The 17,665-nt window shown below is 41.1% G+C and overlaps 1 protein-coding gene across 1 annotated transcript; it reads left to right on the top strand.

The window, feature by feature from the left end:
* Window positions 1-2,548: 2,548 nt before the first annotated feature.
* On the top strand, window positions 2,549-15,845 carry cacnb3b (calcium channel, voltage-dependent, beta 3b). Its single transcript, XM_042491641.1, has 14 exons — window positions 2,549-2,617; window positions 7,051-7,170; window positions 8,067-8,189; window positions 8,309-8,430; window positions 8,689-8,741; window positions 9,143-9,162; window positions 9,348-9,428; window positions 11,785-11,843; window positions 12,071-12,171; window positions 12,333-12,484; window positions 14,752-14,847; window positions 14,976-15,146; window positions 15,233-15,280; window positions 15,369-15,845. The coding sequence occupies exons 1-13, from the start codon at window positions 2,573-2,575 to the stop codon at window positions 15,260-15,262; spliced, it is 1,173 nt and encodes a 390-aa protein (XP_042347575.1). The 5' UTR covers window positions 2,549-2,572; the 3' UTR covers window positions 15,263-15,280; window positions 15,369-15,845.
* Window positions 15,846-17,665: the final 1,820 nt, after the last annotated feature.

Genomic DNA, 17,665 nt, shown 5'->3' with positions numbered 1-17,665 from the left:
CTGCCGAGGGCTCATTACAGCAGGGAGAGAAAGCATCCCAAGGCAACATTAGAGCAGGAGGAGGGTGGAGCTGCTTGGGACAGGATGGAGTATCAATCTGGGTGGCTCTCCTATTGATCCACTCTGCCCTACTCTGGTTGCACTATCAGGAGACCTCCTCTCTGGCTGATCCACCTCGGCCTTTAATGCTGCCTCAGCTCCCACTGCACACAGATATGTGAGGTGCATCTTCACAAGTCAAAAGGGTGGAGATACAGGCAGCTTCTGTGCTTAAATCTGCAGATTTGTTGGGGAAATCTGGATTTTTGTCATCTCCCCTTTCACAGAAGCCACAGTTCCCAGTTGGTGCAGAGATTCTAGGTTGCTTACAGTACAAGAGTGTGGTTGCACTGGGTGGCTCTGCGGTGCTCAGCAAGAAAATAAATAAAGGGCTCAGGATCAAACCTTTATATTTTTTTGGTACCTAGAGAAATGCGTCTGCACCAGCAAGTAAAAGTAGCTGTGCCGTGATGAGAATTAGCCTGCATGACCATCCTCCTCTTCGCCACGATTACGAAGGCCTGTGTGAACTTTAAAGTAAAGTGCTAAAAAAAGAAACATTATGAAGTATGGCTGCATCACATTACCAGGAGGATTGAACAACACTAGATGTAATATCATCCTGTTGGAGCGGAGAAGGAAAAAAAAACATATCATATCATTGCTGCAGAGACTGCATATGCGCTGTATAGCGAACAGAGACAAGCCTCAGTAGCTGTCTGTTCTTGTTCTCCATATGAACACTTCGTTCACATTCAGATGGGCTATCTGGCTTCAGTGAATATAGCTGAGCCAGTCTCAAATCTGCTTTGCTCTTTCTTGAGGGAATTCATCAAAACTCAGTGAACTTTGACAATCCTCCGCTATCCTCTCCCCACTGCCAACCCCAGTCTGTGATGGGAGGAGTGGAAGGAGAGGAGAGCTATATTTAGACCGACTGAACAGCAAAAAATAACAAAAAAGGAAAAGATTCTGCCGTTAATCTGTAGTCCTATTGTTCTCATGTACTGGCTTTCTTCCTCCCTCGACCTTTTTCGTCGTCATCCCTTTTTTCTCACCTTTTTCCTTTGTCTTTATCATTCTCTCTCCCTCTGTTCAATTCAATTTAAGGAGCTATATGACACATAACACAATACACATTTACAAGAATAAAATAGAAAAATAATGTTTTTTCAGTGTTTTACTTCCCTCTGTCTCATTCCATCAGCCTTATTCAGGTATGTTTTCTCTATTCTTTCTGTTTCTGGCTCTCTTTTTGTGTCTTGTGTTTACACTCCCTCTCCATCTTTGCATTCCTCTCCCGCTGTTTGAAAAGCTGCTGCTCAATGGCTGCTTCATGCACAACTCTAATAATGAAAGTAATCACCCCACCTTCTCGGCTCCAGAGCATCCGAGCTAGTTCGTCCAACTACAATAACATGTGTGCATGTATGCTTGCTTCCCTGTACTTTTAAAAAGCTATGTAGGAATATAGCCCTCAGACATTTTTTGCTAAAAGCCCTGGTGGAGTGCACTTAATTCTTAAGCAGCCAAAGTTGAATGAGGGTGAGAGAGCGCATGCTGCCAGCATAATGGACGCTAAAGTAGGGTCCTCAGTGCCTGGGGCAACCTGGAGAGTAGTCATATGGACTTGGCTTGCCAGGAACAACTAGGCTTGTCTTCTGTGATAGAGACCTCTTCTCTGGTTTATTAAGACATCTGATGGACTCTAGGTGGCTGCTTGCTGACTCACCGCTGCATTTCTGTTCTGTCGGCTCATGCATCACCTTCCTGTCAGGAGGATGGTGCAGGGCAGGCAGACAGGCAGGCGGGCACAGCCCTGCCCTCCTCTGCTCCTCTCCGCTCCTTCTTTTCATTTCTCCATTCATGTCCTCCTCTCATTCTGTCTTCCTGTCCTAACTGTACAGCCTTTGTGTCAGTGAGGCAATCACCTGTTTAGTAAAGAGAGACTAATTGGGAGAGGAGTGACGATTAGTTGTTATTATCACCAAGCATGGCTTACATAAGGGCTCAGTCTTTGGTCTGTCTTATTTCTAGAAGTTGTATTTGTGGAAAAAGGATCCTCTGCAGTGTGACAATAAACACCAGACCAGCCTGGTTGATCACTTTTTCAGGACCTCTTAAAGAGGGTCACAAGAGACCTCAGAGGATGTGTGATGCTGGAGAGGATACAAGAGATGTGTGATGTTGTGGGGCAACACAGAGGAGAGGAGAGGAGAGGAGAGGAGAGGAGAGGAGAGGAGAGGAGAGGAGAGACGGTGCATGAAACCAGAGAAAAGCTCCTTTTCTTACACAAGGGCTGGCTCAAAGCTGAAGAAACCCACTGTACTGTACCAGTTTACGGGCGTGTACACACCAGTGCTGCAGTCAGGGCATCAATTTTGTATAGGAAATGGCTGTTGAGGCAGCGCAGCAGCGTCAGCTGTGAAGCACTTAGGCTGAGCGCGCCTCCCCCCCCTAACCACGGGCTGAGGGGAGGAGGGTTCCGCCTTTTCTGTGCAATGGGGGAGAAGAGAGCGCTGGCAGCAGAATCATGTCTGCCTCCGACTCGAGCGCTACAGGACTCATCTGTAACAAGGTACGCTGGTGATGCTCCCCTTTTTGTTTAAATCACTCTGCATGCAAACTCAGTCTCTTCATTCATGACTCCCCCGTCCGTCTGCTCTGAGACGTCTTCTCTCTGTTTTTCTCTTCTCCCCTACCATCTCTCTTGTCTCAACAGAAGTCTATTCCTGTTCACTCACTTTGCCAGCATCTCTTCACTTATCCTCTCTTCCCTCCCTCTGTCTCCTCATCTGTACTGGACATACTGTACTCCGTACAGGCTACTTTAAAGCTTTCCATTGAACTTGTGCCTCAAAGGGGAGGCCCATCTGTTGAATGTCACCATGGATTTTGACTCTTGAGTCTTGTCTCGTGTCTCCTACCTTTCAATATTGTAGTTGAGCTCATATTTGTGGTTCTGTTTACTCAGTTGGGTTCAAGATGTTACTCTGGGTGTGCAACAGTCTTGCAGAGTCCACGGTGACATATCAACAATTCAAAACTGAAGTGATCAGGAACAATATGCACAGTCAAATGTAATTATTCAAAGTTACGTTTCTTTTTGTACAAAATTTCCCTTTTGTGTTTCTATCTGTCCACTGAAGCTCAGCAGGGAAAGCCTGTGTGAAGCACAAAGAGGACATTTGTTCTAACATTACTGAAACTTTGAAAGGTACTGACTGGATTCACTACAACTGAATCCTCATTATTGACTTCAGACAAACTTTGGAATATATTTTTGCATGGAATGAGGATTGTGGATTTGGTCCACATCATTTATATTTGAGGCAAATTAGGATGTTTGTCGAAAAAATCAATTTCAATGTCCATACATGTGAGTGTTTGTTTTAGAACAGATTTTTTTTTTTAAGTAACTCTATTCTTTAAAGGAACAGTGTGTAAGATTTAGGGGGATTTAGTGGCATCTAGCGGTAAGAATTGCAGATTGCAAGCAGATGAAACCTCTCCTGGTTAGGATTCCTTCAGTGTTCATTGTTCAGGTGGTGGAAGGTTTTGGAAGCCACAGAGGTCTCTTCCTCTCCAAATAAATGGATCAGGTGATTAAAACACATAAAAACACAGAACAAAGCCGTTTTACATTACAAATCATTGTTTCTCTGACTGCCCAGTGCCTGCTCAGGTGTGCTTAAATTTGTCCTGTGATAACTAAAGATTCAGATGTTCAGGACGTTTTTACCAGGTGCTGAATTATCCACAGAGGTGTCCTTTCCAAAATATATGGACCCAGTGATTTGAACTGGTAAAATCCCTGAATAAGGCCAATTCAGGTTTAAAAAAAGAGGTGTTTTTCCACCACTGTCATGTAAATACAACAACTGATGCGAAGATGCACATGGCCCCTCATTATCTGTTTTGTTGGCTTTTCATTTGATGAGCATTTTAAATATCTTCCAGGTTCCTTAATTTGTCTCTTCAATATCAACTAAGGTGACTTACACAATACATTTGGCTTTGTCATTCATGCACATGGAGTGAAATAAAAAACAAGTCTGAAATCTCTCTGAGTGGGACTGGCTTTGAACAGCAGAGCATTGAGGGATGTGTTAGAGTTACCAATGAGGTGAGGCTCTACATACGAATAGGCTGTAATATCACACGTTTATCACATAGCTGAGAGGCACTAAAGGAAGAGAGAGAATGAGAAATAGAAACAGAGGCCTCTTCACTTTGAGATTATGTAAAACTTGCCACACAGTTGAAAGAAATCTTTTACACATGTCACAAGTGCTTATCATTAAATTGAATCAGCGACTTCTCTGTCACTATTTGTATTGAAAGCTCAGACAATGTTTTTTTTTTTTTTTTTAAGTATTTAAACATCTGGGATGCAGTGTCTGTAGTGGGGCAACAGGGAGCAATAAAGTACTGCTGGTGACAAAATATTCTGTACATATCAATAACTTAACCCTTTGAAACCTGAGCAAGATGTGGCCCAAAAATTAGCAGTAAATTAGTAAAATAAAGTAAAATTAAAATTACCTGAAAATTAGCACCAAAACTAACTTGCTCACATTTCAAAGAGTTATAAAGCTTGTGAAAGGCACAAGAAAAGTGATATTGTTTCAAGGTTCAAAGGGTTAATCATCTTACACAACAAAACAACAACAATATTTGTCATCAATTCCTTCACTGGAGCAGTGGAGGCTATGTTGAGAATATTATAGTAAAAATGTAAACATTGCATGTTAATATCTGATTCTCTCAATATACCACAAAGAGTTCTGCAGGTTTTGCACAACTCTAAAGCCAAAAACTGGGGAGCCAAGAAAATCTGAGCATTTTTCACTGTTGAAGCTCATTGGGAATCCATGCAGTATTAAGCAAAGTGGTGTGATGCTTTAACAAAGGATTTGGGGATCTGGACGGTAACAAAAAGAAAAAGACTGGCAGTCCTGTGCTTTAACTTTAAGGGAATGTGTTTTTTGGTTTTCTTTAATCTGTCTTTTTTTTTAATCTATACAGGAATCCTCACTGTAGTCCCTCTTCATGAAATCAAAACAACATAAATATGCAGTGTTATGAAAGTGCAATCAGTGTAGGTGAAGTCAATGTGTAGATATTTTGTGCTAAAGAGACTCAGTCTTTAGCTGAACATATCAATCCTCTTCATCCATCTGCAGAGCTCCATGTGCTTTAATTAGGTTTTGTTTCTTCTGCTGGTAGACTCTTCAGCTTCTGCTCCACCTCTGGCAGCCTTTGATATTCAAATGATATCCACAAACTCTGCGCTCAATTCAGCTAGAACATTTTTTTTTTTGGTGGCATGGGAAAAAAGCAAAGGAGGGGTGGAGATGGTGGGGAGGAGGGAAGAGAAGAGGGAGGAGGAGACAGGGGGAGAAAAGGTAAAAAAGGATGACGTTGTTATTGAGCTATATTTATCTTATGTGGGTGCTCCTGTCTGGTATGTGAGGAGGCTTCCAGCCCTGCACCCAGCTGGGACTGCAGCCACCGGGGAAGAGCAGGCTGCTGATGTAGTGAGAGGACAAATGTAGAATCTGGTGAGGTGAGCTCTGTGAGAGTTTTATCAGCCTAGAAGTTTTAAGTGTGAAGAGGGTGGCTGATTCTTTACCTGTCTGTAATATAAATGTCTTCCAGTGAGTTTTTATTATGATCCTTTACATTGTTTCATGGAGAAGAGACTTCTTTGTTGCTTGTTTCATGTTCAGAAATGTGATGTTCTTGTGAATTGGTGATAAAGATTTAAAGGTTTAGCGTTTAAGATTCAGAGGGATTTAGAGGCATCTGGTGGTGTTGCAGATTGCAACCAACAGAAATATCTTTTAGTGTGCATTGTTCTGGAGGTTTTAACCAGGAGCCAAATTATTTGCTGAGTTCTCTTCCTCTCCAAAACAAACAGACCGGGTGATTTAAACTGGTAACATCACTAAATGAAGCAGTTTCACGTTATACAGTAAATTAGTGTTTTTCTGACTCTTCTGTTGCATACAGGCTGCAGGTGTGGGGGTTTGGCATTGAGCTATTGTGGTTCCATGCTTGTTTAATCCGAATTTGTATGTTGTAATGCCAAGTTGTCGCCACAAACTAAAACTTTTATTTAGTTTAAATTTGAATCAGCCCCTTTGATATTTGACAGAAAATGTAAATGTGTTTTTATTAATTTTAAAGGTCCAGTGTGTAGGATTTAGAAGGACATATTTGCAGAAATGGAAAAAAGTTTTTGTTGGTGTATACTCACCTGGAAGTTAGATTATTTGTGTTTTTGTCACAATAAAATGAGCTGTTTATATAATGAATGTACAAAGAAGGCAGGGTCCAATTCATTCTCATTAAAGTTGCTCAGTGACAACAAACAAAATTAGACCACTAACTTTAAACTCATAGCATGTAATTAAAATGGATTTCTCTTTTAAAACAACTCGTACATCACTTGCTTTGTAGACTCAGACCAATCTGGAGTCTAGAAATAGAAATATGGATTTTGCTGCATTATCCTGTAAATCATTGTAACTCTTGTCAGAGTTGTGTTTCAGTTGTGTTTCTTTGTTGTTGATGTTTTGTTTTTTTGGTCCCTGTGCAAGACTGAGCATTTACCAACATCTGGTGTGCCTGGCTGAGTGGATAAATAGACACAAGCACTGTGCTGGTTGTTGGTGTTGTTGCAGTGCATGCTCCCCTGAGACGGCTGCTTTGGAAAGCTGCAGGAACTCACTGGTCCTTGCAGGCTAGATCACATGGCTTCAGGAAAGGACAGGCAGGTTCAGAGACAGGTTGAACAAGGAGAAAGACATGGGAGACACTGAGGGAGATGTAGGTGATCTGTTTGGAGCTGTATTTGAGCTATTTATACCTTTACTATATATCATGAGTAATTCAGAACAGGTGGCAACAGCTGCTACGAGGTGTTCTGTAAGGTATTGTGGTAGATTTATCTCCCCTCTGTCTGGGCTCTAACAGTTATTTCTCTCCTCTCCTCCTTTCTTTCAGGGTTCAGCCGATTCCTACACTAGTCGACCCTCGGATTCCGACCTGTCCCTGGAGGAGGACCAGGAGGCGTCTCGGCGTGAAGCCGAGCGCCAGGCTCAGCTGCAGCTAGAAAGAGCCAAGGTGAGAGCCTGTGGGTCAAAGGTCAATGCTTGTCTTTAAATTCATCCTCGTCTCCTGAGGAACAGTAAGTAAACAGCTGAATCATCATGTTAATACTCAGAGGTCATTTTCCAACAGGCTGATTTAATCTGGTAGATTAAAGGCATCCTAGTTGGCATGAAGAAAATGTTGGCATCGTGCTCCTCTGCAAAGCACAGATGTTACTTTATACATATTTCATTCATATCATATCAATGTTTTTAAAGTGAAGTAGTTCTGCTTTCATGTGTATGAGGTGACTTTGTCATTGGAGGGTGGAGGATATGAAGGAGATGGAGGAGACAACTGGATTGGATGGCTGCAAAGTGGCAGACCAACAAACAGCAAAACTGGGTGTTTTTTAGTGAGACATTGCAGCATTTCCAGCCGTGATTGTGCCACCAAAAGTGTATATTTTAAAGGTCCAGTGTGTAGGATGTAGTGGCATTTAGCAGTGAGGTTGCAGAACTGAAACATTTCCCATGTGCCAAGCGTGCAGGAGAACCATGGTGGCCAACAAAAAAAAACTGAAAATGCGAATCGCCCTATCTAGAGCATATTTTTGGTTTGTCTGTTCTGGGCTATTGTGGAATAACATGGCAACTTTTCCCGACCATAACCTGACAATTTTTTGTAAAAAAAAAAGAAAAAGGAAAGAAATGTAAAGTTTAAACATATCTTTATAATAACATAAAACTGTTACATATCTGCACGGTGCCATTTGTCAACATTTATCCCAGTTATTGGGTTGCATTTGTGATATGTTTATATAGCCAAAATTAATCTTCAGACTAAAGATATTGGTTAATATAAAGGATATATTAATGTCTATTGCCATATAGCTCATTTATATCCCTTATTTATTTGTCTGTCAACAGTCCAAACCAGTAGCATTTGCGGTGAAAACCAATGTGAGTTACTGTGGGGCCCTTGATGAAGATTGTCCAGTCCAAGGTGCCGCTATTAACTTTGAAACCAAAGACTTCCTGCACATAAAAGAGGTGAGAGGGCTTCAACACCAAGATTAGCATGTTACATCCAAGTGAAGACTTCCACGCCAACACATTTTGCAGCATAACTCCTGACTGAGTCATTCAAAGTGTATTTCACTGTCATGCAGAAATATAACAATGATTGGTGGATCGGTCGGCTGGTGAAGGAAGGAGCAGACATCACTTTCATCCCAAGCCCAGTCAAACTGGAAGCCATGAGGATCAAACAAGAGCAGAAAGCAGCAGCAAGGTCAGAGGTCACACAGCTCTGAAAGATCTCTGCTTTTGCTCTACTTGTCTCTGTATCTTTCTTTCGGTCTGTCTCTCTCTCTGTTGTCCCAATTCCACCAGTTTCCTGTCTCACACACTCTTTGAAAACTTTTTTTTTTTTTTTTTTGACGTAACTAGTTCTTGCTCATGTGTTGCTCTGTTTTGGAAGTCCTTCTTTCTAAATTGCCTCCTGAGGGGATTCTCGCATAATGAAGCTTTGCATTATGTTGCTCCACAGGAAAGGAGGGAACGCTTCATCTGGAGGCTGGAGGTCCACCCCGCCATCTGCAGGTAAGTGGGACTATGAGAGGAGTCCTGCTGCTGTCTGTCTGCTATTTCTCTGCAGGGACCGCTTGCTCTCATGGGGTCACATTTACATACAGGACTGTTCCTGGGCTCAAATGTTCCCTTCTAGGAGAAATGTGTGTTTGGTTAAGTGAGATTAACACTGAATTTACATCAGCCCTCTGAACTGTGTAAACAAATGCTACTTTTTTGAAGGGCCGCTGTGTTAATATTATTTAGTCCAGCGTGGTGTGCATGTTTCTTAATTTTTTGTTTGTTTGTTTTTTAAACATACTTTTTTATAGCCTTAAAATCAAATATTTTAAACTGAAGTAATAACTTACTGCCAGAGCCTTCTCCATAGCTTTTATCCTCCTTGTTTAACATCCATTCTGTTTATTCTGAAGCCAAACAGAAGCAGAAACAGGTATGTTTTCCATTGGGCCTCTTCCTTATTTAATGTCTAAGAACACCCTCAATTATACTGCTACACTTATCACAGTTTAGTGCATTCATAAGGCTCTGTGCATGCAGAGCGGCTAGCTAAATGTGTGCGTCGTTAAGGTAGATCTACTTCAACATATTATTCTTTTCCAAATCCTGTCTATGCAGACTGAGCATGTTCCTCCATATGATGTGGTCCCTTCTATGCGGCCAGTGGTGCTGGTTGGCCCCTCGCTGAAAGGCTATGAGGTGAGACAACCATCAGTACTGCTTTTCAGTTACTTTACTGTTGTTTTGTGTTTGGAGTAATTACCTGGATGTGATCAGATTATCGATCAGCTTGCTGTCCGCCTCAGTGTGTCTTCACTACTCGAGCATGCACGTTAGAAATGTTATGTCCTGCCTTTAAGTCTTAAGTTAAGTAAAAGTGCCAAACAGCTGGAAGGTATAACACCCAGTATATGAGTATTTTCTTACTGCAGACACCCTCATATATTACTTCTTAGCAATGCTTGCATTTTACCATGCCAGGTCTGCCAGTAAGTCAACCACTTTGGTCCTGACTGAAATGTCTCAGTGTCTATTTGATAGACTGTACCATGGACATTCATGGTGCCCAGAGGATGAATCCTCCTGATTTAGTATTTCTTTAATCTTTAGCCTTGCACCACCATAATTTTGTTTTTTATGAAATTTTACAGTCACATTCATGGCTCCTGAATTTTACCCTAGTGCCATTAGGTTAAAAAAAATCATTTTTTCTAATATTCAAGTTTTTGACTAAATGCCATTGAAACCATTCAGCCTCAGCTGTCAGCTACAGCCACAGCAACAGAAGAAAATAAGAAATAACAGGCCGAGGGCAGGGTCTCTGCAGATAAATACATTTCCATGCACTTTCAGCGAGCTATGTGTGATGATTGAGAGGGATGACTTTTGTAAGAATTATACATTGAGTTTTAGGTAAATTTTGCATAGTATGCCTTTAATACAAGTAAGCAAATTTAACTGATAACTTCATGCTGTAGTAATTTACACACACATATAAACTATGATTATGAATATTAGTGAAAGATGTGGCATATTTGAGGGCTGGATCTTAGTCTAGGGTCTTTTCTCCTTTTTTACTGTTTGTTCCAGTTTAATCTGGACTGCATCGTCTGGTCCAGTATACATTTGCCTGGTTAGATCTAAAGTGAATCACTCTTGCCTCTATTATCCCATTAACACTGATACTAAACACCGCAGTCACATCCTGATGAAATTATAGCGCACACAACAGGAATCTTAGATGCATTTTGAGTGATACAGAACTGCCTGCGTGCCCCTTAACGTTCACTACTGTCTGTGATATTCTCCAACACTGAACTCTCTATAACACATGTTGGATGAGATGTACGAAAACACATAGCGGTTAAACTCGATTAATCTTAGAATATGTCTGTTTCGAATGAATCTGCGGATGTTGAAATGTGAGGCGTGTAACTGAACAGAATGTCTGTGTGCTTCAACATTTTCTCTCTGCCCTGCTCTCTCCTCTATGACTGCGCCGGCTGTGTGCCAAGCCGTTTGTTTTGTGTGTGTGTGTGTGTGTGTGTGTGTGTGTGTGTGTGTGTGTGTGTGTGTGTGTGTGAAATATTTATGCATCGCTCGAGTGATGTGCTTTGGGGATGCTCCAGTGGTGAACGCCAGCCTGTCTCCCTCTCTCTTCCCCTCCCGTTCTCCTTTTTCCCCGCTTTGTCCCTCTTGTGCATAGTATTATTTTCGGTTGCTCACCATTGTTCTCTCTCTCTTGCACTCTTTCCCCCTCTCATTGCTGTTGCTCCATCTCTCTGATACATCGCAGAAGAGCAACACCACTGTGCGCCTCATCCCCCATTCTGAAGGCCATCCATTTTTCAAGACTGTTTGAAAATAGACTGCATCACTTCGTTCCCACAGAGCACATGCAAACACAAACTCTCTCTTACACAAACACCCAATCTGTCTCTATGTCATCCTTAAATGATCCCCTCCTCACGTGTTAAAAGACATATAAATGAACTCTGCTTATGGGATTTCCTGCAAAAAATTGAATTACTGCCTTAAAAATTCTTAAAATTACATCTTTTTCTCTGTTATTCAAAAATCCAGAATCTATGAATATGGAAATGTTGTTATTTTTTTTAAAAATGGATGGAAGTTCATTGTCAGTGTGTGTGAACTGGAGGCTGTAAGTTTCTACATCACACCTCTTAATTTTACATGTTGAACCACAACTAACTCCAGACTAGTTGTGATGCCACAAATCCTGCTGATAGATTCATGTTTTAAACTGTTAGAACAGAAAACAACAACAACAACAACAAAGCGTTTCCCCTTTAAGCAGATAAACCTAAAAACAGCCTTCTAACCACTAATTAACCACTAATAAGTAAAGATTACAACTCCTCCTGTGGGCACCAATCTGTAGAGGCTGATAAAGGGGACTTAAACTAAAGTGTTTCCGAAATCAAAAGTGAGTGAGAAATAAAAAAATAATGCTGTTGAGCTAAGTGTGTGTGGATAGGTGCATATTTCTCCTAACTTCTTTTCTCTCTTGCTCCCTCCTATCTGTATTGCCTAGGTAACAGACATGATGCAGAAAGCCTTGTTTGACTTCCTAAAGCACAGATTCGATGGCAGGTGGGTATGTCCGTCTGTGTGGCTGTCCCACAGCTGCAGCTCGCTGTACAGTCACACTGTGACCTAGCTACTGAGCTGTTCCTGGGATTCTAGCTATCAAGTTTCATGGTCGATAGGACACATGGTGATGATGATTTATTTTTAGCTGCATGAGAGTACAAGTTCGCCTCATCCTTTGAAATGTTGAACAGTTGTGGATGTGATGTGATAAGACGCTTCTTCTGTAGGATCTCTATTACACGGGTGACTGCTGATCTGTCACTGGCGAAGCGCTCGGTGCTGAACAAGAAGGCCATAATGGAAAGATCGAACACACGCTCCAGTCTGGGTGAGTGACGAGAAAGTTGTCCTTTGATGTTGTTTGCTAAATAAAGATTAATACCTTCTAAGAATAGATGCCTCCTCTCTCTTTAATGTTAAGTCTGTGCTAAACTTAAGCAGCTGATGTTGCTTAACACAACTGCCCGTCTGTCTTTGGTTTGTTTACAGCTGAGGTCCAGAGCGAGATAGAGAGGATCTTTGAGCTGGCCAAATCTCTCCAGCTGGTCGTCCTGGATGCAGACACCATCAATCACCCAGCGCAGCTCCTCAAAACCTCTCTGGCTCCCATCATCGTCTACGTCAAAGTCTCCTCGCCTAAAGTAGAGCACAACCCACATAAACTTCACATAGAGATATTTGCCTGTATAATTGTTGATTATTGTTGAATTGTTTTGGTGTAAGCTGCTGAGTGTTGGAGATATTATTCCTAGAGATGTCTGCATTCTCTCAAGTATAATGGAACTAGATGGCACTCGGCTTGGGGTGCTCAAAGCAACAAAAGTTACCTTTGAAAACTCAACAGCAATGTCTCTTTCCAGAAATCATGACATGGTTACTAAAGATGATTCACAGACCTGTGCAGACCTGAGCAGCTTCATTTAGGAACTATTTTCTTTCTGCTGAACTGCAGCCACCAACAGTACAGAAGAAAACATGCAACATATGTTTTAGCGCTTTCAGCAGCAAAAGCAGAGTGCCCCTAGTTCCATTATTTTTGAGAGAAGACAGACATCTCTACAGACATCTCCAACACTTTGCAACTCACATTAAAGCAATGAAGATTAATGTATAGCACCACAGGTGAGAGGACAGATTAGTGTTTTTGGTTTGGGGGTGAACTGTTCTTTTAAATCATCATCATCATTGATTAGTCGATCATCAGAATATTAATCAGCTCCTATTTGGATTGTTTATTCAAGTAAAACTAAGTCAAACATTTGGTATTTCCAGCCTCTCCAGTGTGAGGTTGTGCTGCTTTTCTCTGTTTTGTGTCAGTGTAAACTGAACATTTTCTGATTTTGGACCCTTGGTCAGACAAAACAAGATAGACTCTCAGAACTTGGGACATTTTATATATGTATTGTTAAGGTGATATTGGAAATAATCCTATTCCTAATAACAATTAATACCCTGGTTGGATGATTTTTTTTTTTTTTTTGTAATCTCCGTGCTGGCAATAGATGTGGCTGGTGGCATTATGTTTTCTGATTGTCCATACGGGCCATATCGGTCCCATTCTCGTTAACACAATGAATTGACTGAAGAAGAATTTGGTGATCAAAAGAGCCTTGTTTGTCTTATTCTCGTGATCATGATATCTCAAGAACACTTTGAGGGAATTTCTTCAAATTTGGCACAAACACTCACTTAAACTCAACAATGAAATCATTATTGTTGATATATGCAAAAGCAGAGTGCCCCTAGTTCCATTATTTTTGAGAGAAGACAGACATCTCTACAGACATCTCCAACACTCTGCAACTCACATTAAAGCAATGAAGATTAATGTATAGCACCACAGGAATGATAAAATGATGAATGAAGTGATAACATTTTATATCAAAAAGGTTAAAGGCCAGCCAAAGGTGTCATATCTCAGGAGCAGAAGCAGAAAAATTGGTCAGATACTGAATTGGTGACACTAATCTTAGGTTCCTCCTTGAAACTGTGCTGAGGGGGGGGGCAACACCAGCATCTATATTAAAACAATCCAACAGAAAGCCACCAGACTTGGGTCAGGAACATAACACAACTCAGACCCAAAGCCGAGATAAGGTTACTCTACAACAACAAACACGATCCTCCCTCCCCAATATGATGCAGAGTGGTTGGGGGCAAACACTGTTGTTCAGATTTTTCATTATGATGCATAAACTAGCATGGCGCTTACATCCACATCTGAACACACTTACCTATCAAAATGCTCCCCCATTGACTTTATCAACACATTACCCATAATACTTGGGGGGGGGCATACCGACGCCCCTAACGTACCTCACGATTGGATCCCTAGCATATATATGTATATATATATATATATATATATATATATATATATATATATATATATATATAATCATTTATATTATAAATGTCACAGAGACCTCACAGAGTGTGTTTTTTCCTCAGCTCAAGAATTCATATACTTATTATGACAACATTTTTACAGAATTGTTAAAAATGATAAAATGATGAATGAAGTGATAACATTTTATATCAAAAAGGTTAAAGGCCAGCCAAAGGTGTCATATCTCAGGAGCAGAAGCAGAAAAATTGGTCAGATACTGAATTGGTGACACTAATCTTAGGTTCCTCCTTGAAACTGTGCTGATTGTATAGATCTTTTGTACTGCCAGGGGGAAAATGTGTGTGAAGCATCCATGTTTAAGAGTTTGTAGCTTCTTTACACCAACATCTATTATTAAAACACTGTCAACTATTATGGTTCTACTTTCCCAATATGATGCAGTGTTGCACAACACTGTTGTTCAGATTTCATATGATGCATGCACATCTGATAACCTTTCATGCTTGTTTTTTTATTTTTTAACTGCTTGACTCTCTATGTCTCTGGTTCATCATACAGGTCCTTCAGAGGCTGATCAAATCTCGAGGGAAATCACAAAGCAAACACCTCAACGTCCAAATGATGGCAGGGGACAAGCTGGCACAGTGTCCACCTGTATGTCAGCTTGCCTACAGCTCTATATTTATAATGCTCAGGAAAAGCTTCATATAGTCATTTATGGACATTGAGTGGTCTCACTCACTTTTTTCTCATCTCTTATTTTCCTATCTTCGACTCATTAGGAGATGTTTGATGTCATCCTGGATGAGAATCAGCTGGAGGATGCATGTGAGCATCTTGCAGAGTACCTGGATATTTACTGGCGTGCCACGCATCTCCCCTGTTCTGCCCCTGTTAACCCCTTACTGGACCAAAGCGTGATCACCCCACCCTCAGCTAACTCCAGCCAACAGGTGAGACATACACACAACTGATGTTTGATTTATTGACATTTTGGATGCATTGTTGATCTGTTCTGCCTCCTGTGTTCATTCACTAGTTTTCTGAGACTCAAGAGTTGATAGAATGATCACTACCACAGACAAAGGTAAGAGAAAATTTGGTTCCTGTAGTCTTTTGCTACTGGTTTCTGTTACTTTTTTCTCTCTTGAAATGTTGCCTTTGCTCCCCTGCAGGAAGCCTGTGCTGTCGGCTGGGGTCAGACTAGGAGGTCATAGAGCACAGGGACCAGGGCGCCACCAGGGGGCAGCAGCAGCTCTCATCTCTCCAAAATCCAGCCACCACCTTCTCTGGCCTACACCTGAGGCGAAGAAGAGAACAAGAGCAGAGTCCCTTAAGAGAGAACGAGCAGGAGGCTGGTGAACTGGAGGAAGAGGAGACACGGAAACATGGAGAGGAGCAGGAGGAGGAGGAGGAGGAGGAAGATTTGATAGAGGAGCTTCCACCTCACTGCTGCCCCCTCGGGATGAGCTCCCTTCCCCCACCGCCACACGACAACTCAGGGCCGCTTTCTACAGCTGCACACCTACTGGTAACAAAACCCAGTACATCAGTGCAGTCACTGCACAACACCTTCCCTCACCCCTCCTCCCACCCTGACCTTGTCCCCAACTCCCTGCTTTAACACTGAAAGTCACGTCCCCAACGCTGAGCCAGCCCATGTGTGAGCAGACACCCTGAAGTGGCTGTCCTAGACACACATAGGCTAATTCAGCTCTCATTGTAGGCAAATTAAACACTTGTGAAGGCAGAGTATGTCAGCATACAGAACTGTAGCATAGCTATCAGTATAAAGCAAAATACAAACATGAATAGCTTCCCACTGCAGGGTTCCCAGGGTTTCCTCTCTGGTAAACCTGGCTCGCCCTCTGGCCAAAGAGTGCAGAGAGTGACAGAAAACCATGTTTGTATGTCCTCCATCTCTACACCTCTCTACAAGCTGTCGTTGCAGTTTAACCAAATGTTTCCTCAAAGGCACAATTGTTTTTAGCAGAGTCATCATGGCCTCACCTCACAGGAAAATGATACATTTTCTTTTCCATGAGCACTTGCTTTATCTCCTTGTTTATCCAGTAGCCTTTTAAAATGATACTTTCTTTCCATTTATTTTATTTTTTTACAGTAAATATCTATACTACTATCTATGATTCATATCTTGGCTCTCGATATGGTTGATCACATATCTGTACGCAACAGTGATGCAAAACTCATGCATGTAAAGCACATACTTGCACATCAACAGTCTATATGCATCTTTTGTCACAGCTGTGAATGTATAAATGCTGGTCCGTTGTCTTCGGAAGGATCATTTACAATAACTGTGGTTTGTTTGCAGATATTTGGTGGCAAATCAAATCACCTAACTAAAATGAAAATGCAATTCAATTGTAACCAAAAACTTTGGTTAGTGTCAAATATGTTATTTCACCCCCCTAAAAAATCAACTTTAGTTCTTCTTACTGACACAATTTGAAAAACCCAGACATTTAATTTGTAGCAGGTGTCAGGAGATTCACTGATATTTAATACATGGGCATATAACTCCTAAAAATGACAGATGCATTACTTTAGTCTCAGGCTCCAGTTTTGGCACACCTGATATGTATTAGTTAGTATTATTAGTATTAGTTGTTTCAGCAACACCGAACTGCTCAAGATGATGGTTTTAAAGCAAAACTGAAAGCTTGAGACTGAAACAGCGACTGTCCTTTTTTTTTTGTGGAGAAACCATACTCTTCAACCTAGATGTTGCACATTATATTTTTTAAATAACACGTATTGTTGGCTGTTTATAGTATTTTTATTTCTTTGTTCATAGATATAACAAAATAATTTCAGTCCTCAGATATCCACATGGACTGTAAAACATAAAAATCATGTTATTGAATACATTTACAGTTTAATTTCCAAAGACAATACATGTATAGATTAACACACTTACATATTACCTCAGCATGTGTGCTGAATGTAATTTATGGTGATATTAACACTAAAATAAACACATCACCACCATCTACACAGTCAGGAACATACAGTATCTGCATATTTTTTGTTTTACCACATCTGTGGCATCATTTCCATCTCACTCTTTATTGCTACTCAGTGATGTAGTGGGTGGCCTCCAGCGCTGGTTCCCAGCCTGGTGGTTGAGTTTGCTATTGCTTTGCACAGGATAAGGGCCCAGTGAAGACCTGAATTCAAGCTATAGGCCTGTTCACAGAGTCTGCACTCTGCTCTGAAAGCCTTGTCCTGCATTAGAAAAATTACCAAGTATCAAAAAGAAGAATGCAATGAGTTCGTCAAAAAAGAAGCCTATTGGGTATGTATGTTTATTGAAACAAAACAGTATAAAAAGTTATTAAAAATTAGGGATGTCCCAGTCCAATGTACTGATCGGGATGGGGAATATTTAGCTTATAGACAATCCGATCCTTTGTTTTATGTTAGCTGTCACATAGGTGTTTTTACTTAA

The sequence above is a fragment of the Plectropomus leopardus genome, chromosome 8, assembly GCF_008729295.1.
Source record: "Plectropomus leopardus isolate mb chromosome 8, YSFRI_Pleo_2.0, whole genome shotgun sequence".
NCBI classification, from domain to species: Eukaryota; Metazoa; Chordata; class Actinopteri; order Perciformes; family Serranidae; genus Plectropomus; species Plectropomus leopardus.
This window is presented reverse-complemented; position numbering and strand designations above follow the sequence as displayed.

What these genes read in the sequence shown, in the direction of transcription:
- cacnb3b (XM_042491641.1), top strand. Translation starts at nt 2,573, where the DNA reads ATGTCTGCCTCCGACTCGAGCGCTACAGGACTCATCTGTAACAAG. An exon ending in AAGCACAGATTCGATGGCAG is followed by an intron (nt 11,844 to 12,070) that starts GTGGGTATGTCC and finishes CTTCTTCTGTAG; the next exon opens with GATCTCTATTACACGGGTGA. An exon ending in CAGCTAACTCCAGCCAACAG is followed by an intron (nt 15,147 to 15,232) that starts GTGAGACATACA and finishes TTCATTCACTAG; the next exon opens with TTTTCTGAGACTCAAGAGTT.